The sequence below is a fragment of the Delphinapterus leucas genome, chromosome 9, assembly GCF_059928025.1.
Source record: "Delphinapterus leucas isolate spDelLeu-1000000601 "Yukka" chromosome 9, BTC_Dleu_Yukka2, whole genome shotgun sequence".
Lineage (NCBI taxonomy): Eukaryota > Metazoa > Chordata > Mammalia > Artiodactyla > Monodontidae > Delphinapterus > Delphinapterus leucas.
Window position 1 is genome coordinate 103,202,686 of NC_143137.1, and position 22,230 is coordinate 103,224,915.

General features: G+C 53.0%; 1 protein-coding gene across 16 annotated transcripts in view; it reads left to right on the forward strand.

Annotated features, from left to right (window-relative positions):
• Positions 1-18,248, forward strand: part of COBL (cordon-bleu WH2 repeat protein) — a 259,723-nt gene extending 241,475 nt beyond the window's left edge. For all 16 annotated transcript variants that reach the window (XM_089917916.1, XM_089917920.1, XM_022593180.3 and 13 more), the window contains 5 exons: positions 2,023-2,120; positions 3,349-5,198; positions 6,089-6,208; positions 6,909-7,181; positions 16,960-18,248. In XM_089917916.1, coding sequence (XP_089774042.1) covers positions 2,023-2,120; positions 3,349-5,198; positions 6,089-6,208; positions 6,909-7,181; positions 16,960-16,977 — 2,359 coding nt within the window. In that variant the 3' untranslated portion in view covers positions 16,978-18,248. The remainder of the gene's footprint in view (positions 1-2,022; positions 2,121-3,348; positions 5,199-6,088; positions 6,209-6,908; positions 7,182-16,959) is intronic.
• Positions 18,249-22,230: the final 3,982 nt, after the last annotated feature.

Here is a 22,230-nt window from a genome sequence, read left to right on the forward strand (position 1 = left end):
ATATCTTCACGTGACATGCCGGCTTAAGCAGCGATCTGTGTTTCCATCTACATGGCATGGTCGTCGTAGGATGCAGTGACGGGAGGGACTCCCTGCTGCTGGAAGCTGTAGAGACCTCCCCATGAGTATGATGAACATGCTGGTGTTTATGTTTTTCCTTCCATAGCATTATTTTCCTAAGGCAAATTATCAAAAGCGAGGCTAATGAACCAACGTTCCTGCAGAGTTAAAGCTATGCTTTTGCTTCTTGATGTACACATTCCCGTTGCTTTCCAGTTAACACCAGGAGCAACAAGTTGAGAGTCTCAGATTCACGGAGTTGTCATCAGTCTGGGGTGATCTTCTTTCTCCAGTGTACGCTTTATGAAATAATATCATCAGTGGAACTTCTAAATTACTTTTTAATTCTTTTTCTTCAAAGGGTGCATTATTTTAGTTTAGTTTAGTTTAGTTTTTATTGAAGTATAGTTGATTTACCATGTTGTATTAATTTCAGGTATACAACTAAGTGAATATGTATATATATGCATACACATATATATATGTGTATATATATATTCTTTTTCAGGTTCTTTTCCCTTATTGGTTGTTACAAAATACTGAGTATAGTTCCCTGTGCTATAGTTTTTAATTCTTATTAATATCATTCTGTTCCCATGGAACAGTGTGATTTTGCATACTTTGAAGGAAAGGCAAATACTTTGAAGGAAAAGTATAGACATAATTTTGTTTGGCTGGACTTTAAACAACTTAAAGTAGGAGGCAGCATTTGAAAAGTGCTGTGTTTTCCATTTCAAACACTGTTTTATAGAGCCCTTTCCATTTTTTCTCTGCCGTACACTTTATTGAATATTTAAATGAGATTTATTTAAACCACCACATTCCATGAAAGAGAAAAACACAAGTTTAGTAAATGCATTCAATTAAGTCTTGGGGCAAAAGCAACAGGAAACGCAGCCTTGAGCCTCCCGTGGTCGTTGTTAGTTGGTCCACAGCCACACAGATCTCGGCCAACTCTCTTTGTTTGCTGTGTCAGAGGACATTAGCTGAGACGGGTCTGGAAGCCACTTCCTGGCTCCAAAGGGACACGATCACCAAGCAAGAAAGGCTCATTTATCAGAACACAAACTTTGCTGCATAAGTGAGGATGGTACAAAGCATATTTCAAGCATCATTATCTCGGCCTGATTAGTAATGATGGAAATCGGTCCTCGATTTTAACGGTCAGCGGGAAAGACCTTCAGCTTTCACTGAAGAGTGACAATCACCCCACATGTGTCTCTGTTCTTGGCACAGCAAGAAAACGGAGACAAGAGCCTTTGCAAAGGCTGCTTTCAAATTGCTTTGGCAGCCGTTGTCTTGTGGATGCCGCTGTCCAGGGACACAGATAAGGAAGGTCCAGTTCTCCTTGGGGGGATGGGGGGACATCTCCCTGGATGCCCGGGTGGCAGCACCACGCGGCACCTCTGGATACATATGTGGCCAGCCCTCCCCGGTTCTGGAACCCCTGTGAGCTTGGGCTGCACCATCCTGAGCTCACGCGGTTGCCTCTCTGTGAAGCTGCAATAAGGACCTCACCTGCTTTATATCTGCTTGTGAGGTTTATCATAGGATGATCTGGGCAAAAAAGCCCCAAGTAGGTCCCCGCGTGGGAAGGCTGCATGAGGCACTGGAGGGCACTGTGTGGCCCCCCGCTGTGGGCATTTTCCCCCATCCAGTTAAAACCCTGAGGGGCCTGGGGAGGGGGATGGGCTGGGGAGGCTGTCACCAGTGTCACTGCTGCCCTGAGGTTTGCTGTAGTCGTGGTGTTCACTGTGCACCACACACACACACACACACACACGCACACACACACACACCATCTGCGTCCCAGTAGGTCCAAGGGCAGCAGTGGTCCAATGCCTTTGGAACTGCAAGAATTTGACTATGAGTTGTACCTTCTTCAGATATTTCCAGAAAAGAGTGAATTACGTAAATAATGAGATAAACGAATGCTCTCCCTTTCTGCTTGGTCTTCCCTAGAAGTGGAAGAGTTGCTCCAGCCTTACATGAGGATGAAGACCTATTCATGACCGGCCAGTTCCAGAAAACCCTTGCAGAACTGGACGAAGAGCTGGAAGGTAAGCAGCGCCTGCTCCTGCTTGGACCTTTGCCCCATGTGGCCGGCGCTCTGAGGGTTATCTTCTCTGGCTGAACTTTATGGCATCACACGGGGAAGATGTCTGCAGAGGGGACGCAGCTCCGTGTGAGGAAGGCCGGGACTGGGGGCTGAGCACACAGGCGAGCACAGCTCCCTGGAGGGGACCTTGCGTCTGGGCTGCTGAACAGCCCCGAGGAAACGTCCGAGCAGCTGCTTAAAACCTCCTCTGAGTAATACTGATTTTGCACATTAAAAAGTCTTCCATACACATGAACAGAAAAAAAGTTCTCCAGTCCTCAAATGAGTTGGGGAAACACTGGGTGCCACACAGGCAAACAGGGCTGTTTATTAAACCTCCAACCCTGTTACTTGCTAATATGTGGGCTGACTTTCAAAGGGAAACGCAGAACACAGCGTGTTGACAGGGACCCCTCTTAGAGTGGGGCATCCCACAGCACTGCGATTCTGTGCATATATCGGAGAAATAATAGTGTAAGGCCGAAGCAGATGCAAATCAGCTCAGTAAAAACTGGAAATCTTTCAAACGATGGCACAGAGTGAAAATCAACTAGGAAGTAGATATTGGCTGTGCCCTCAAAGAAAACAAAACAAGAAGAAGGAGACAGACTCCAGAGCTGGCCCGGAGTTTTGTCTGGCTTGCTTTTCAGTGTTCCGTCCTCAGATGGGGCTGACAGGGCTGAGCAACCTTACTCAGCCTTCGTGTGTCCTCTGGCTCTGCCCGCAGGGCTCACTGCGTCCTTTAGGGCTAATTCTGATGGGCTCGGGGCTCAGTCATCTGCCTCTTAACAAGCAAAGCAAGATCAAGTTGTCCCATAGACCTTGTGGTGCTCCTGGTGAACAAGCACAAAAGATGAACGTCAAAACCCCCCAATCCACCTTCCCACCCTGCCCTGAGGTGGTGTATATGGAGGGCTTGGACTTAGAGATCAGTCTGTAAGTGAAGATACTGGCAAAATGTTGTATGATACCTTAAGGCGTCACAGATCGGCAGACAGGTCCTCTGTTGAGTCATGCAAGCTGAGACTGCTTCCAGGCATGTGTAGATGACAACCCAAAATGACACTTTAAATAACTTGCACCAGAGGCACCCCAGAGAAATCAAAGTCGGGGTGCAATTTCACTGAATAAGGGGCATAGGAGTTGTCCGAGCGGTGCCCACCCGTGACCTGTGTTGTGCTTCTTTGCAGAAATCGAAGAAAGCTATGAAACCGACTCGAGCTTCCTCACCAACTGCATACACAGCATGTCCGGTCGCTGCCCGCAAGGCACCAACATCCCCGACGGCGATACCGAGGCAATCCCGGTGACATTCATAGGGGAGGTTCTCGATGATCCCGTGGACTCGGTGGCATTTACCAACAGAAACAACAACGCTGGCTCTTTCGATGCTGGGAGCACAGCCAGCAAGAAGGCCCAGCTGCCGCCGTGCCAGGCCGAGCACAGCCAGCAGCACGGGCAGAGGAGGGCGGCGGGGCCTGGCTTACCGGCTCCTTCCCAGGACCCTGGGAGAGAAGTCATAGTGGCCTCGACCAACACCTGGAAGGATGTGACTCCCAGTAAAATGGCGCCCAAAGCAACTTCTGCTTCAGCGCTTCACACGCACGACCTGAATGCGAAGGAGGAACGCAAGGTGGTCGGCTCTGCTCATGGCGGGAGGACCCTGGCCACCAGGAGGGTGAGCGCGCAGCCAGGGAAGGAAAAGGAAGGAGATGATAAAAGTGACGTCTGGACACTACCGCCGTGGTATCGAGACCAACACCCAGGGGGGAGTTACGGGCTTAAATATGGCCTCACAACGTATAAAATCGTCCCTCCAAAGTCAGAGATGAAATGTTATGACCGGGGAGCATCCCTCTCCACGGGTGCCATCAAGATCGACGAGCTAGGGAACCTGGTGAGTCCCCACACGAATGCCGGCAGGACCATAGTCCCGACGTCGCCCACTCTGGAAGCAGAAGCCCCGCCCATTGGAAAAGTCAAAGAATTCTGGAGGTCCAACTCTATAGAAAAACACTCTGGCCGGCCCACAGAGGGGGCCAAGAGGACCTCTACCCCCACTACGCCCACGAATCTGCAACCTCAAGAAAGCAGACTCAGAGCAGAGCCCGCTTCCCCAGACCCCAAAGCGACATTGCCCCGGCCCCAGTCCCCCAACCCAGAAGATGGGAGACCTCTGGAGGAGGGCAGAAGCTGGCCACTCCGAGCAGCTGCTTGTGCCCTGGAAGCGCCAGCAGCGAACGCCGCAGACGCCCCGTTTCTCAGACCTCAGAGAAGGACATCCAGCCAGTACGTGGCCTCTGCCATTGCCAAGCGGATAGGGACCCCGAAAGTCCACACTGACGTAGGGAGGAAGCCTGATAATGCCCAGAAGACATGTGAAGAGCCAGACCCACCTGGACGACCTCCCACGGTGGAGGATGGTACCACCCCCAGCCTGTACCCAGAGACAGGCGTGCGTCACAGTGGGGACGCATCGGCAGCAGGAGCGCATCCCGGAGGGCAAATCAGCAGCCCTTATGGGAAGCTATCTACTCAAGACGGTCCCACTGGCATCCACAGAACTTCCCATGGACCACTAATCACAGCTGCCCAGAGGGGTCAGGCTTCCGTGGGACAGAGCTGTGGTCTCAGTGGAAAGCAAAGCCCAAGGAAACACAGGACCAGCTCGGCATCTGATCCCAAGTGCCAGCCAGCCGGCACGAGCCCCCCACCTGCTCGCTCGGGAGGTGATGAGACTCCAGGCAGTGCCCTGGTGAATGGCTCCAGGTGGGTCTCCGTCCACAAAGAGCCTCTCCACTCTCCGAGAGTGTCTGATACAAGTAGCCACGCTGAACAGGAGCCCCCAGAATGGGAGGAAAAGCCGAGTTTGTCAAGCACAGATGTACCTGAAGCCGATGGTACCCTGCCAGCCAGTATCTTTGGGCCAAAGAAGAAATTCAGACCCGTGGTCCAGAGGCCAGCCCCGAAAGACACATCCCTGCACAGCGCCCTGATGGAGGCCATCCACTCGGCGGGAGGGAAGGACAGGCTTCGCAAGGTGAAGTCATCAGCGGGCTCCTGCCTCAGGGATGGGCCCTTCCCCACACCCACCCAGACACAGACTTTAAGGTGGCATCGGAGGAAGGAGTGCCGGGCTAGGGATGCGGGTGAATGCACAGGTTTAATTTTACCTGGATTTCTGTCTCCTTGCCTACAGAGTTGTTTGAATAGAACCATTAAGGGGCCAAAACTGATGGGTTTGGGCTCGTCCACACTGCCTTTAAGGCTCTTGACTGCCCTGGGGAAAGATGTCGCCAATACATAGCCCTTGCCTGGTCGCAGGGGAGTGGAGAGGAGGGGGGTGGGGCAGGGGGGATCATCCATAACTGGTCCTTGAGCCTGGAGGGGTAGATGGAGGGTCAGGCTGGGATCCCCATCACCCTGCATTTTCAGCAGTGGTGGGCTGTCATTCTCCAGTAACCTTGGGGACGGTTTTACCACACCTGCCCCCATGTAGGCATTTATCATCCTGCAAATGTTATTTAATAGCTACACCAACACTGATGATTGGGACCTGTGTCCTCCATTGTGCCATTGAGAAAACTGGGGGTCACCCTGCCAGCTAGTGGGGGCCCAGGCCTCTCATCCAGGTCTGCAGGACTTAAAGGCACATATCTGCTCAGGAAAGCTAGGACCAGTAACAGGAGGGATAGGACATTCAGGGGCGATCATCCCGTACTACCCCAAATATATAACCTTTGATTTTTGTACAGTGTGAGGTCAATCCAGAATCTCAACCTGATAATTTTACCTTCTAACAGACAGAGACTGTGAAACTGACCCTGTAGGTCTGAACTGATAACTATGGGTTTTCTCTGCACTACCTTACCGTCAGCATTCCCCCGTCTCCTGAGTGACATGTGTTGACATAGTTAATAAATATTCTAGACTCCAGAACCCGGCTCAGAGGGAGGTCCGAAGAAACCGTCCTACACAGAGACAGACAGCGAGCGCTCAGCCCTGCTGGCAGCCATCCGTGGGCACAGCGGCACCTGCAGCCTGAGGAAGGTAAGAGGGGCCTCCACAGCTGCCCCCCCCACAGTGATCCCGGGGATGCTGCAACAGCCAGGGCAACCCCCGATTTTGTAAGCGATGCTAAGTCATCATCGGAGTAACCAGACCAACCGCAGGAGAGGCATTGAGGGGCCGCCCCTGCACAGAATCTCTCCCTCTCTCTCCCAAACGTGTAAGTCCTCCCTGCATATCTAGCTCTGTGCACTTCCCCAAATTCCGGGGACGCTGAGCCTGGCTTCAGGGCTTAGATCACCCAGCAGTGGGAGGCGGCAACGTCTCAACTCAGGGATGGAGTTGCTGGTCTGGCACAGCTGCAGGACCACCTGGACTGGAGCTCGGGGACAGAGGGTCATCCAGCTTCCAGAGCCAGAATCCAAGGAAAAGCGGAACGGACACCTTCCCTTCCGTGTTTGGAGGAGGGCTCATCCCCATTGGTTGGCCGTTGGTGTGTGGCCTTGGGGTCTGTCCAGACACGCCACGATGAGGCAGGAGGGCAGGGGTCTCAGTAGTGCCAGACTGACAGCCCTCCTCCCTGCCATCAGTCACTGCCACCACCACCACCACCCCCGGCCCCCAGGAAAGCCCAGGGATGGGAAGCAGACACGCCCCCTGCGCTGGCTGCACGGTCAGATACCCTGTACCGCCTCTTGGAAAGGACATTTAGGACACTGTCGTTTAACCGTCTCGTTGCTAGGTGACGTCCTCCGCCTCTGAGGAGCTCCAGAGCCTCCGCGATGCCGTGCTGTCTGCACATGGGGCAGAACCCCCGGGGCCAGAAGACTTTGGGATCCAGTCCCCACCCGCCCTGCCGCCGCCATCGCCCCCATCCCCTCCAGTCACCCAGGCTCCCACCGCATCCCAGACGGCGTCCAGGTCCAGCTCGGGCCCCCTCAGCAACCCGGTGGACGCCAGGCAGGCCTTGATGGATGCCATCCGCTCAGGCACAGGGGCCGCGCGGTTGAGAAAGGTGAGGATGCGTGACTGCGCGTGCGCGCTCCCGTGGGTGAGAGGACAGGAGAAGAATGCCCCTGGGCAGACGCGCCCTCAGCGTGGTGGGAGGTCATGCCAAACTCGCTCCTGGGATGCAGGGAGGGCTCCAGTGCACTCCTAACCCCTGAGCGCGTTTCCACCACCCACGGCTGCCTGTGATCCAGGACGGCCACCTGTGATGCGTCCTGAAGGGCCTGCACCACACTCATGGCCTTCGGCCAGGGTCCAGGCGACAGCATAATTGGTTAATTAGTTCATCTTTCTCTCTTTCCTTCTTTCTTTCGTAATTTATTTTTCTTTTGCCAGCATACATTTTGAAAATTATTGCATGTGACGTCTCTTGGGCAGAGCACACGTTTCTGGTTTTTCTAAAGCTTCTCCTCTATCTGGTCTTATGCTGGTCTGTACATTTATGCCCACCTAGTCCCTGAAAGCAGTGGAATTTGTGGCACCCAAAGTAGGATTCCCAAATTGAAAGGGCCTTTGGGCCAGATGGATTTTGAGATCTCCTTTAACTCCAAAATGACTCTGTGCCTGGACTGACCCTCTCTTCCTGCCTGTTTCTAGTGGGTGGAGGAGTTAGGCTAATAATAGGGAGGTGGTGACAGGTATTATTTTCTGAGAGATTATGTCCGGACCCTAAGCTTAAGTTCTCACATGTACCTGAAGAGGTCAGTACTAAGATTATCCTCATTTTACACAGAAAGTGAATGAGGCTCAGAAAACTGGAGTAACTTGCCCTTGTTCACATAGGGCTGGACCCAGACAGGGGTCAGTCTGGGCACAGAATGTCCACTCTGCACTGCTCTGCAAGAGAGCAGCTGGCCCACGAGACCGGTGGGCCACTTCCACAGAGGGCAGCAGGCTTTGCTGAAAAGGTTTCCCACCCAGGAGCCTAGGGCCTAGAAGGTAGTCCTCGCTGAAGCCGGGACGCCCAGCGGTGCCACCCTGGGCAGGAGCGGTCTGAACACCACTGACTGGGAGCGTTCCTGGGGCCACGGCCACGGCTCCCGGGTCAGCCCCAGAGCGTGTCCGTGTGATGGAGAGGCATCCATGCTGTGTGCTGTGGCCCCGTCAGGGACCCAAGACATCACATAGGGAGGATGCTGAGGGCAATTCATCTCACTGAAAGCACAGCCCAGCCTCAGGATACTGGAAAAAGAAAATGTGCTTAACCACATGGCACTGGATGGCAGCCAGTTTCACACTTTCTCCTCTGGATGGGGGGGGCGAGGGGAGGGCAGTTAAAAGTTATTGAGGGCTTTCGGGTTTTCTTTACTTGTTTTTTCATTTCTATAGAATTTATATATTTATGAACTTAGAACGTTTATTACATAGAATGAGGGAAAGGTGAAGAAATTGGGGTGCATGGCTAAATAAGTGTCCTAATAAATGGACCATGTGGATTCTGATGAAGGCAGCTCTGGAATTCAACCCTGAGACAACCTCTTTCCTCCAAGCACATTGCAATATCAATTGAAAGTAAGTGCCTGTCCTCCGGTCAGAATGGCCATCATCAAAAAGTCTACAAATAATAAAAGCTGGAGAAGGTGTGGAGAAAAGGGAAGCCTCCTACACTGTCGGTGGGAATGTAAATTGGTGCAGCCACTATGGGGAACAGTACCGTGTAATCCTGCAATCCCTCTCCTGGGCACATATCTGGAGAAAACTCTAATTTGAGAAGATACGTGCACCCCAGTGTTCATTGCAGCACTACTTACAATAGCCAGGACATGGAAGCAACCTAAGTGTCCATCGACAGAGGAACGGATAAAGAAGACGTGGTACATATATACAATGGAATATTACTCGGCCATAAAAAAGAACAAAGTAATGCCATTTGCAGCAACATGGATGGACCTAGAGATTACCATACTGAGTGAAGTAAGAAAGACAGAGAAAGACAAATATCTTATGATATCATCTATATGTGGAATCTGAAAAAATGATACAAATGAACTTATTTATGAAACAGAAACAGACTCTTGACATAGAAAACAAACTCATGGTACCAAAGCGGAAAGGTCGGGGGAGGATAAATTAGGAATTTGGTATTAACAGACGCACACTACTATATATCAAATAGACAATCAACAAGGACCTACTGTGCGGCCCAGGGAACTCTACCCAACATCTTGTAATAACCCATGGGGGAGAGTCTGAGACAGAACAGACGTGTATAGTATAGATATACATCCATCCATATTTAACTGAATCACTTGGCTGTACTCCTGAAACTAACACAGTGTTGTAAATCAACTATAGTTCAGTTAAAAAAAAAAGAAGAAAAAGAAAGAGAAAGGAAGTGCCGGTCGTTCTCAGAGAATCCAAAGCAGCACAGCTGGTTATCAACCTTGATGGTCTGGCTGGTCTGAGGGAACGATTTCGAGTCTCTAAAACACTGTTTCAAAGTGAGAACCACAGGACATCTACATGCTGAGTCAGATTTTCAGGGGTTTGAGCCTACTCATGTGCAATTTTCTAGTATTTATCAAGTCACTTTACTTTGAGGTTTGAGATAATTATCCATGTCCTTTGAGCTTTTGATACAGTTTGAGTAATGCTGACTGTAATTATATGAAGGCTGTACTCATTTCTCGTACACATCATCTCACTGGCTGGTTTTGGGTCATTTCAAATAGCTGTTACTCTGTCCACCTCGCAGGAGTCACATGGATCAGGGGCCCAGAGAGAAAAGCCTGCCTGGGCTTGCACAGCGGGGGAGAGGCCACCACTGCAACCTTGAACCTCAGGCTTTCTCTCTCTTAGAACGTGTGCCCATACCTTCCAGAAAATAATTTTAAAAAACAAGTTTGCGAACTGTCCAAAAGAGCAGAGGAAGCTGTTTGTGCCACGAGAAAGAAAGCGGGGAGAAACACAAGGACAGTGGTAGGAAGGGCCGGGACCTGCTGGCCAGGGGCTGGCGGGACACAGACGTGTGTGTGTGTGTGTGTGTGTGTGTGTGTGTGTATCCACACAGCGGGCAGCGCGGCCCTGGCAGTGCCCGCAGGAAAGGTCCAGGGGGGCTGAGGCCAGGCCGTTGCTCATCCGGATCTCAGCTTTGTGGCAACAGCTTCACATGGCAGTCAAAAGCCCACGTTTGGACTGTTTCTTCGATTAATCTAAGTGTTGGGACCTGCGTTACCCATCCTGGGAAGGGTGAGGCAGTGAGTCTGGCGCGTCTGAGGTTTTGATGCCCTTGGGCTGTAAGCTGGGCCTGAGTGAGCACGATGAGGGTGACCTGGGAGACCCTGTCCCTTTGTCTACCCAATGCACCACATCTTACCTAGAGGCCTAAGGGCTGAGCGACAGGACTGTGTCACTGCTCTACACAGCGACCCAGACCCCCTCCCCTCTCCCCTGCTTACACTCTGCGTCTCAGGGCCACGTAAAACCTGCCGAAGGACATGTGACTTCGGAGGCCAGGACCTGGACCTTCCACCCAGAAGCCTCAGCTCAGCCTCCATCAGGGACACCCAGGTGCGGCCAGGCCAGCGTCACCTGGAACCAATGTTTGTCCTCCTGGAGGTGTGCACCTGACCTCGTTTTCGACTGCCTCGCCCTCCCTATTGGTGTGGAACAGCAGACCTGTGACACCAGGGGACACACGTGCGATCCAGGTGACCAGGGCCAACTGCGCCTTCCCTGAGGAGCCTAGCTAGGCGGCACTTGTCTGCGGGGCGCTGGCCGTGAATGTCTCCGTGGCTTCGCAGCAGATGCAGTTTGGGGTGTGTTACGGCGTTTACACCTCGAGCCGCTTGAGCTTTGCCTCTTTAGCTTTCTTTCACCTTTTGGGCTTTTAAAGTTGCATCACCTCAAGGAAAGTGAGCTAAGTGTGGGACTCCTGGATCCAAGCAGTGTGGGCTGCGCTGTCTGTGGATTCTCAATACGAGCAGAGGCTCCTTCATCCTTGGTGTTCAGTGATGCTCCGGGATGCATGTAGCCAGGATAGCGTCCTGGACTGCGGGGTGTTCCCGGCTCTCCCGGGTGGCGTGGGGGGCTGCGGTGCGTGAGTCCTCCAGGCATCTGCCTCCAGGAGAAGCAGGGCATCCGGCTGTCCCGGGAGAGCTGGCAGAGGTGAGGGACTCTCACTGCTAAGGCGGGCACAGTTACTCACCCTTCCCTGAACACACGTTTTGCGTCGGGGACGATGCTGCTTATGATAAAAGACCAGAGGGTCGATTTGATGTAGGAGGAATCACCACCTTAAAAGTGAGCTGGCCACTTTTCAGGGCGATTGGAAGTCTGTTTGCCTCCCTCCACAGTGTGAATTGAACGCCCCGCCTCGGTGTTTGCGGTTGTCAGAGACGTTGCCCACTCTGTGTCTTCCCTCCAGCCCCAGATAACAGCATCCTCAGCTCTGCTCTGTCTGCTGCCCCTTCCGCAGTGGACACTGCCCTCCCTTGCTGGGGGCAGGGCTCAAATGGACCCCAGAATCCGCTTCCGCCTTCCACTCCATCCTGCATTCTTATTCATGGTGAAACTGTGTGCGTTGGACAGCCTTTGTCGGTCTGTTTTAAATGCGTTGTTTCAGAGGGCCTGGAATGGACACCAAGTGCCCTTTTAATCCGTGTTTATATTTAACACATTCACACGTCCAGCCATTCATTTCGCAAGCATTTCCTGAGAACCCACCAGGGTCCAGGGACTGTAGTAGCTGCTTGAGATGGAGAGATGAATGAAGCATTGTCTGTGCCCCCTGGGGACTCTCAGCCAGGAGAGAAAGAAGGGGTTGGGGGTTTGTCCTTGACCTTAGGGACATCTCACAAAGCTAGAGACCTGGTGAAAGCCCCAAGACCTTCTCCTCGTGTGTCCTAGCTTTGCTCCAAGGAGGGCAGAGAGCAAGCATCTCCTCTGTCCAGACCTTCCTGTACTGAAAGTCTGCAGCTTCCATTCCACAGATGGGAAAGTGGGCCACAGATGTCCTGAGGGCCTCGTCCTGGCCTTAACTAGGTCAGTGCCGCTGCCCAGCCAGACTCCGCGTCAGCCCGGCACGGGCGGACGCCTCTGGGAAATGCCTCATTAAGCCCCATGGTGGGCACGCCGCGGCTGGGCCCTCCCAGGTGTGTGTTTTCCCACCACAGGAATTAACTGATTCAGATCACACGTGTGTCCTGGCGCTTGGCCTTGGCAGGAGACCCTGTGAGAAGTGATTAGGCATGTGACACCATCGCCATCAAAGCCCAGGGAGCCCCTGAGCCAGGACAGAAAAGAGTTGCAGCAGCAACTCTAGGCCATGCTGGGCTCGGCAACGCGCAGTGTAGACCTTTGATGTGTTTCAGTGAAGTTCGGAGAGTTCAGAGGCACAGACAGGTTATTTCTGTCTTTGCTGCCCTGTGACCATCCTGCCTATACAGACCTTCCATGTGACCTGTTTTTCCTGCAGGTGGAACCCAGGGATGCCTGTCACCACTGCAGTGACCCCTCAGGGCCCTCATGGGTGCGGTTCCCTACTCCTGGAAGGAAAACGTTTCACCTCCTAGTGTTACCAGCTAATCCCCAGTCGTCCTGCATGTTCCTGGATTAACCTCAAGCCCCCAGAAAGTCTCCCCCAGCCCCCAGGCTGGAGGAGGTTCCCCAACAGAGCATCACCTCATTTCCCCCCATAACCACATCGCAGCCTAATTTCAGCAGTGATCTGTGTAACTCCTGTGTGAGCTTGCCCTCCTGCCACACCGTGAGCTCCAGCAGGTCCCAGCACCTTGCACAGCCCCAGGCACAGAGTGGGTGCTCAGTAACTATCTTTTGGGGGAAGGGAGAGAGGGCGCCCATTCTTTGCCACCATATTGCCTGGCTCTCCAGACCAGTGGCCGAGTGCAACTTGGGGTCCCCGTGCTCAGAACTCATCTATTTCATAGTCGTGATAAACTTGCCAAGAATCCACTTCACACTGTTAGAAACCACCTTCTTTTCCTTTGGAGAATAAGGTAAGTTCCGGACAACTCCAGTCTTCTGCCAACGGTCCCACTCCCGTTCTGCAAAGCTGGCTGACAGCTGCACGGCTGGGTCCCCTGGGAATCCGTTAGCCCCGCCCCCCCCCAGGAACTCATCTGTCTGGGTGGAAAGAAGGGACCTGAAACAGAGAATCCTGTCGCTCCCTGACAACTTCTTTCCTTCCCCTGGACACCAGCCCTCTGTCACCACTGTTCATTTTACCTTTTTCCGTATAAACATCATTTTCCTTGGCAGGTGAGGAAACAAAATTAAACTTGGATATTTTTACAGCTTTCTGACTTGGCCTCAAACTGCAAGCTTTGTCCCTTCATTGATTTTCTTCTTGTCCAACCAAAATAAGAAAGAATCTTTCAGGAAGCTTGAAACCTTTGGGATGCCAGGAACACTTCCAGTGTTTTTCTTCCAAGCTGCGCCTTGCAGCACGCCCTCCTCCCCCGGGGGGTGCCCTCTGTTCTCCTTGCCCACCTGAATTTGGTCACACCCATCCCGGGACAGGTCCACTGGTCATGTGAGTGGGCTCTGGGCAGCAGAACGCTCCCCTGCCCCACCTAAATAGCAATCCCTTACCAGTGTGGCTTTAAGCTTGGGTTGACACTAATGGCCATCAGTGTGGTTTATGCTACCTTGTGGCCAATTCCATCACCAAGCCGTCTTTGTTGAATTGTCCAAGTCAGAGCTTTTTAAGGCTGTCCTTCTTCAGTTTCCTTCTTGACACCAAAATTTAGGAGTTCTCCTTTTCCTTCCTAGATATTTTCTTAGTTTACTGAGAACTTTTACAATCTGCACGCAGCCATCATTGTTGCTATTAGTGGTGATGAGAGCCCCTTCTAGGTCTCAACCAGCCAGGGATTCAAATAGCCCCCAGCCCGGGTCTTCTGCACCAGCGACACTCAGGCTAGTGTGAAGCAGGCTCACTGCCAGGAGAGCAGGTGATGTCCAGCCCCTGCTTCCTTCACTCGCCTGCCCTGTAGCTCCCCTCACTGGGTCACAGTCCCACCTACTACCCCTCTGTGTCCTGGGAAGTTTACCTTAGCAACTTGGAACCGCCTTCTGAAAGTGGCTTCTCCCAGTCGGGCCAGGCTTTAGGTGACCGAGGCGTGCAGGATGTCTCCTGCCTCACCCCCAAACCTCCGTTCGGTTGTCATCTCATCCCGGCCACCAGGACGCTGGTGCTGGGATGAGACGAAGTGATGGTGGTGCTGGTGACAACGCGATGAGGTATACCTCGAGCCTCACCGGGCGGGTCTGTAGTGCAAATCCCATCATCCCCATTTACCAGGGAAGGAGGGGGCACCCCCTGCCTGAGACTCGCCCAGCCCAGATGCAAAGTCAGTATATCCATACAATGAATTACTACCCAGCAATAAAAGGAATGTACACGCAACAACATCGATGAATCGCAAAATAATTATGCTGAGTGAAAGAAGCCAGGCCAAAAATAAAGCCAGACCAAAAAATAAATAAATATATGTCAAAACATATCAAGTTTTACACTTTAAATGCGTGCAGTTTATCATATATCAATTAATTTGTTAAAACAATAACAGTAAAGATACCTTTTAAAAATCCCTCCCCCTCCCATGGACCCGACCCCACCACTGCCTAGCTCTGCTTCCCTTCACTGTAGCTTCCAGATGTGCTGCCCACTTGCGCTACTCCGTTTCCCCAGAATCCATCCCCCACCGGCCTCCTCCTGGCCGCTCTCAGAACCGCCCTCGTCAAGGTCACAATGCTGCTAGTACCCTTGGATGCAAGAATAGCGCCCTTTATTCTCCTGTGCCTTTTCAAAGGTCAGGAAATGGGATAAACGTACTGTTAACAGGATGCTGGCTGCATTTTCCAATAACAGGCTCAATCTGTTCTTCTCTGCCCAACACACACACTCTTTTCCCCGTGTCTTGGACATTCTGTAGCAAACTGATTTTGCTTTTCCAAACTGACAATTAAAATCTTTGTTTTGAAGTTAGAGGTGGCTCACTTCTAAAGGTGTCTAGGGTTTGAAGAAAAACCCATTGAAAACGTAACTAACATAATGTTTAAACATAAGCTCATCTGTGTTTCCCACCCTTGGGGGCCCCTGGTTCCCGTTGCACTGTTTGCTCTCACCACGTGCATCCTTGTGGACGCGCACTCCCCGCGGCTCGGCCAGTGCGCTGCACATTTCCCCTGCCCCTCTGGCCACGTTCTGAGTCTCCTCTGCCCAAGGCTGCATGCGGCCCTGGAGAGAGTCCCAAGACCTCTTGTCTTCCAAATCTCCTCACTCTCCCAGGCAGACCCTTCACCGTCCAGACCGCTGGCCCCCGATCCCACCTCCAGCCTAAGCTGCCCTGTGCATCGGACACAAATCTTCAGTGCCCTCCTTGACGTCCACCGTGTGTGTCCCATGGGCTCCATCCAAATCAGCAGGTCCAGTCTCCTCCCTCCACGCCCCCAAACTCCACATCTCATCCCGTTTCATTTCTCAGCCGGTGTGGACGCCGCTGCAGCCAAGGAGACACTGATGGGCCGGTGTGCTCGTAAGAAACGAGCGGGTGGAACCCTGCAGTCGTGGTCATGGCCTGGGGCCATGTTCTCTTCTCAGATGAGCCCGCTGGGGACTGCTATTTACTAGTATTTGGTCCAGGCCGAGACAGCACTCTACACCCCGGTTCTCCCATCTTTATATTGGAGGCAGTACCCACAGTGATAACAATGGCAATAATGCGTCAGTGATTGAGTTGAGCTGAAGTTCTGATGAGATGAGACTTACAGTGTGTAAGTGCACAGGAAATATTCCAGGTGGTGTGTGTTGTTGGCATTATAAGAAATCTGCTTGGGTCCTTGGATGTTCGCTCTGATAACGCACTGAAAAGTAGGACTAGATGCCCAGCTCCCAGCGCTGTTCCAGTTTGAATGTGCTGAGCTCGGTGGAACCACGGTGAGAAATCCAGTGTTCCTTTCACATGGTTTCACGTGAATCTGTCGCTTTTCTTAAAAATGCTGCTCACCTTGGCCTTCAGAGGCATGGAACTGTTTCCTTCAAGATTCTGCGCTTGGGCATCCCAGGAGCATGCAGGGCTGGACTCAGAGTGGCAGGGTGAGCTCATGCATCGAGTGGGCTGGGAACGTGTGGGTTTGCAGTCGCCCCTTGGAGCCGCCCCCACCCCCACTCACTGGCACCCAGCACGTCCTGCGCCCGGGGACGGGATGGGGATGGATGCCGTGGTTCCAGCCCCAGAGTCCCCACACCAGCAGTGACAGACACAGCTGCTGGGAGACCACGGCAGGCCAGGTAACCCGCAACACAAGGGGGCGATCGGATCTGCCCACCCAGGACTGGAAGCAGGAATGCCTTTGGCCAAGAGATGGTCTGAACGCTTCTTGAAGAAGGAGTCCTCGTTTTCCAGTAGGAAAGGGGCATCCCCGAAGGAGAAACCCCACATGCAGAGACCAGCCCAGAAGAGGGACCCCTAACAGACTCAGAGACCGGGAGGGAGCTCAGAGAAGGCCGGGGCTGGGGCCGGCTGACGGCTCTGGGAGAAGCTCAGGGACCTGCAGACACATCTTAGACCCTCCAGCAGTTCCCGATGTTTTTTCCTGAAGGCTGTAGCCAGTCACTGAAAGCATTCAGGCATGTTGTTTGTGTTTCTGAGAGTTTTCTCCTTGGGGCTAAAAGTTTGATGGGTACAGCGTAAACACTCATTGTGTTGGGAAAGGAATATTGCAAGGAGGGATTGGCACACAGGTCCTCAGCACCCGGATACCTGCACCCTGGGCTCCGCTTCACGCCCTGAGTAACTGTGGTTCTTTCTTCACTGCAGGTGCCCTTGCTCGTGTGAATCAGCAACAAGATGCGATCGTGGCAGAAACCCCCCTGCAGGATGCTCACCACTCACGAGCACCACCCGGCAAGGGATATAGGGGTCTGGTGGCTTCCTGGTCTCCAGGCCAAAACTCGCCTCGTTGACTTTCAGTCTTTATCACGGTTCAAAGGGACGGGGATGCCACTCTGCCACGCGGCTTGTGCCAAGGAAATGTATTTGCCTCTGAATATTTAAAGTTGCCAATAAACTGTTCTTGTTGGCAGGTTAATGGGACTATAAACGCTGGAGCCCAACACACTTAATTACATTGATAGACAAAGTGGAAAGAATCATGCCTTAGACCGATTTTGGACCTTGGAGACTTACCACATGTAGATGGTTAAAACCATTTAGTTGTTGAAAATCTTTCTGAATTCTAGGGAAAATATATAAATCAATTGAAACAATCTGAATGTCATATGCTACTTGATGTAAGAAAAAAGAGTTGGGAGGCTTTTTCAAAGGTGACATCACTGACTAATGAAAGTATTGGATCCTTATTCCTCAAACATTTGGGGTGAAAACCTCATGGAGGGTGGCAGACCATGATCTGTCCAACTAAAGCTATTAAAAATCAACCATGATCACCCAGAATAACAATCAAACGTGATGTATGAACTTGGCAGGTCTGAGTTCTCCTGAGGTGTTGGCTGAGATCAGAAGGACGTTGGAGTGGATGGCAGTGCCCACTTGGAATGCTGTCCCCCAGCGGGCTGTGATGTAGCGCAGCCCTCCCCAACCGAGGGCTGAGCACGGAGCCCGGAGGCTGCCCTAGGAGCCTTAGAAATCCTCTGCGGGGCAGAAGCGTGGATGCTGGGTCCGGATCAGATCAAAATTGTGCTGGTGTTTCACAGTGTGGGTTTGGTCTCCATGCTTTTGCCCGGCAGGTGAATGGCTGCTGTGGATCACGTGGCAGGCTTCTCATAGCACACAGCACCCAGTCTCTGGTATTTATCTTAGAGGTCAACTACGGCTGTAGGAAAAGCTCTTTAAGAGATGACTAGAAATCAAGAGGAATTCCTGAAATAAAATTTCTGTCTTAATGAAGAAACAGATATGGCGGGATCCTTCGAATGTTTCACGATTTCAGAGCCGGGCGTCACGTAGGACGGAAACTGCTCTGCGTCGTCTGATGAATGCCACTCACCTTCCCCAGGGCGGCCAGGGCATCCAGCCAATCGCTCTCACACCACACTGTCTCTACTGTTGGTCTTTTAGTGCCACAAATAAAAGAAAATGAAAGTGTAGCCTTCGTGTGGATTTCATGACTTCAGACCCCAGTTTGTTTGGATACCCTGTGCCCAAAATAGAAAGGAGACATTCGTTTATTCAATTGGTACTTAGGACTGCTTGCTACCCTCTCCCGGGCACTTGTTACAGCAGATGCCAAAACAGATGGGAATCCCTGCCTTCGTGGCATTTAAATCGTAGTGGAGGAGACAGACCATAAGCGAAATAAGTGAACAATATACCGAGTATACTTAGGTGCTGGTAAGTGATTAGGAGAAAAACATGAAAAGGGATGAAGTCTAAATAGGGAGATGAAGAAAGGCCTCTTGCTACAGAGGCATTTTAGTAAAAACCTGGAGGAAAGGAGAGGGCCAAGCATGGGCGGACACCTAGCTGGCAGGGAAGAGAGAAGGTACAAAGGTCCTGAGGCAGGATTTTGCCTGGAGTGTTGGAGGAATGAGAGGAGAATAGTGTAGACGTGTGTGTGGGTGAGTGGGGTCCGTACAGTTTCCCTGGCCTCTGGCCCCTGGTTCTCACACACGACTTGGTGCCCCATCGCCCAGAGCAGCCTTGTTCCCCAGCAGACCAGGAGAGCAGCAGATGTGAGGGGAGCAGGAGCGCGCCCTGAGGACGAGAAGGGTGGCCCTTTGAGTGCACAGCCACCTCATATTGCTCACGGGGTGGGGGGGGGGACCAACCCGATACTAAATATATACCTTGTTGCGTTATGTTATGTTCTGCACCCCGCACTGGGTTTGGGCTGCGCGTGAGGGATGGGGCAGCCTTCTGCATCGTGCTTTTGCCTTTTTGCAGAGTGTTTCCCAGTTGTGCTTGGCGGTTCTCAGGTTCAGTGGTGGTGAGGCACCATTTTCCAGACGAGGATACTGAGTCCAGGAAGACTAAGCACCTGATGGGGCAGCTTCATCGCGTTATCCTCGTTCTTAAATCAGTGCTTCTATGACCCCTGTTCCTACAGAATTAAATCTGAACTCCTAATCCTGTAAGCCCCCCTCACCAATCCGAGGCCTCAACCTCAGCTCTCACCCACATGGAACCACCACCAGGGCACTGATGCATCCCGAGGGCGCATGGCACGCCCCTCACCCCTCGCGCACTTCCCCTGCCAGAAGTGTGCCGCTCCCCTCACCGCGCACCCCACCAACTGGGAAACCCAGCCCTGTGCTCACGACGCTGCCACCCCCACCCCCCCGCCCGTGTGCTCCTGCGGCCAGGCCTCCTCGCTGCCCCTGGAAGCTCACTTCTGCCGTCCAAGCCACCCTTCCCCACACATCACTCCTCAAGCCAGCCCCTCACCTGCCCGTCTGCCCACAGTGCATCAGCCTCAGGGCAGGAAGCAGGTGGGAATGAGCTTTCCAGGCACAGAACACATGGCCCTGTGTGCCAGGAAAAGGCCTGGTTTACACAGCGTAACTACTAATTGTGTCTCTTCTTTGTCCCCGAAGGTCCCAGTGTAGACACTACACTCAATGGTCTCCCTCACTGTCAGGCCCAGATGAGGTGTTCAGTAAGTGCTCAGGGAGAGATGCGCATCCTGAGAAGTGAGATTGGAGCCCAGGTGTCCTGTGTCCAGTCCAGGGTTTTCCCCATTTTCGCTCTGCCTTCTGTCGGAAGGAACTCAGAGGAAGGACCGGAGAGACCAGGAGGACAACCCCCAGTGTTCCAGGCGGCTGAGAGGCTCTCAGAAGGAGCTGAGAGAAGGGCTTTCAGGGAAGCCTTCCTGCCCCTGGCTCTGGCCACAACCTCAGATCGGGCCCTGGAATCACCTGACATCTTCGGTGCTGAGAGCCCAGGACCACTTTCCCCGTCTTCCTGGACCACGTCATTTCCTCATTCCTGCAGCAGGCCTCGGGGCAGAGAAGTGGCAGTTCTGCCTCTTGTGTATCTTTAGAGCAGCAACCTACTTACTAAGAAGTCCATCCGTAAAAGGGGTTCGGGCCAGGCTGGGTGACCCTGTGGCTGCCCCACTGCCTCCAGGGGGACCCCATGATGGATGGTGAGCCCAGGACTGTGGGCTCGACCTAGTGACCGAATCTGGGTGGGCCCGCGTTTCTAGATCTGGTCTGCTGGTCATGGCCCTCCCTCTGCCCTGCTCAGCCTGGAGGCAGTGAAACAGGTCACCCCGGGGAGAAAATTCCAGAAGGACCTGCTTAGTCAATGGCTGATGGGCAAATGCCCAGCTGTGGGGTGGAAGGGAGATTTCCTAGGAGACAGATGGCTGTGAGCATCTGGAAAGCCTCTGAATTGCAGTGAAGGGGAGGGCAGGGAGGGAGAGTAGAATTATCCTCAGGGACAGGTCTGCAGCTGGAGGGCACGGCTGGCCGAGCCCAGGCCTGAGGGCAGGCGACAAGCAAGGTGGTGGCATTTGGGAGATCAGGAGTCTGAAAAGGGACTCAAAACGTGGTGTGATGAGCAGCTCAGAAGCGAGGCAGTGGGAGCTGAGAGCCACTGGCCGCCCTATAGAGAATACGCCTGGCTTTCACGTGCCAGTGGAACTTAAACACTGGCGATATTTTAGGACACACAGAAACATCTGCACAGGCCTGCGGCCGGCCTGTGTTTTGCGGCAGGTCTGAGCAGGGGAACCAGCCCCTGTCCTGTGACCTGGTGTCACACCAGCGTCTACCAAGGACAGCTCGGGGCCTGTGGGTGATGTCATCCTTCTTGCTTCTTTGGGCAGCCTGTGAGTCCTAAGCAGGACTCAGAGAACCAGGAATGACAGATGTAATTTCCTGGTGAGCAATCGCAGGACCCCATCCAAACATTTCCTGGCACCGAGGATTGGCCCACGAGGGCTCCCACGGAAATCGAGCCACAGAAAAACTCACGGGAAGTCACGGCGGGGACCTGGCTCCAAAAGGTAGCCCTCGGGGGTCCCCGGGTGCCACTGGTCCTGTCTGAGCTGGGGCTTCCCACGTGGGGTGGGGGGTGCTGTCTCTGCTGCCCTGGAGACTGTGGCTCTGAATCACCTGTCACCCGACCATTCTCTGATGAGACACTCTGCAGGGAGAAGATGGGTAGAGAGAGGAGGCCGGGTGCCTGGCTTGTGCCCGGGAGGAATCCAGCCGTAGTGAGACCGCGCACTGTGAAATGCTTAGACCCGTCGGGCAAATTTATTCTGCCCCTCGTCCAGAGGAGGAAACTGGAGCATAGGAAAAGAACAGTCATTTGCCGAGATGACGCAGCAGGCGAGGGTCTGAGCGAGAGCCAGTGTGTGTGCTGGAGGCCTGTGTCCTCTCCTGCTGCTCTCAGGGTGCCCAGTGGCCCACAGCCAGCAGGACCCAGTGTGGCCCCAAGGGGACGCAGCAGTGGACTCCGGGTGGGTCCCACCTGGAACATCTACCCTGACACAGGTTTCCCAGACCACAGGCTCCTGGGGCGAACGTGGCACCCAGCCCTGAGCTGAGAGGATTTATTTTCTCTTCTCCACTTGCTCGCTTTTACCAGATGGTTTTTTTTTACCACTTTATTGGAGTATAATTGCTTTGCAATTGTGCGCTAGTTTCTGCTGTATAACACAGTGAATCAGCTCTACATATACATATATCCCCATATCTCCTCCCTCTTGCGTCTCCCTCCCTCCCACCCTCCCTATCCCACCCCTCTAGGTGGTCACAAAGCACCGAGCTGATCTCCCTGTGCTATGCGGCTGTTTTCTTTCTTAAGCAAGTACTCATTTGATTGTTTCAAAATTAGGCATGGCCAGTCGCTGTATGTGACACTGAGGCTGCCTGGGAGACAGATAAGGCTGTTGGCTGAGCCATATCTAAACGCTCCTGGTTTCCCCGGTCCCTGGTTCCCATGATCTTCAAGTTCCCCAATTCTGACTCTGGACTCCAGCCTGGCTCCCAACCCTAGGGGCCACCCTCTGAGCATCTCCCAGTGACTTCCCCATAGCAGTTGTGGCTGTCAGCCCACAGCCCCTGTTTTCTGTGGGCTCCTGCCAGAGAAGGGCAACCTTTCTGGGATGATCTATCCCAT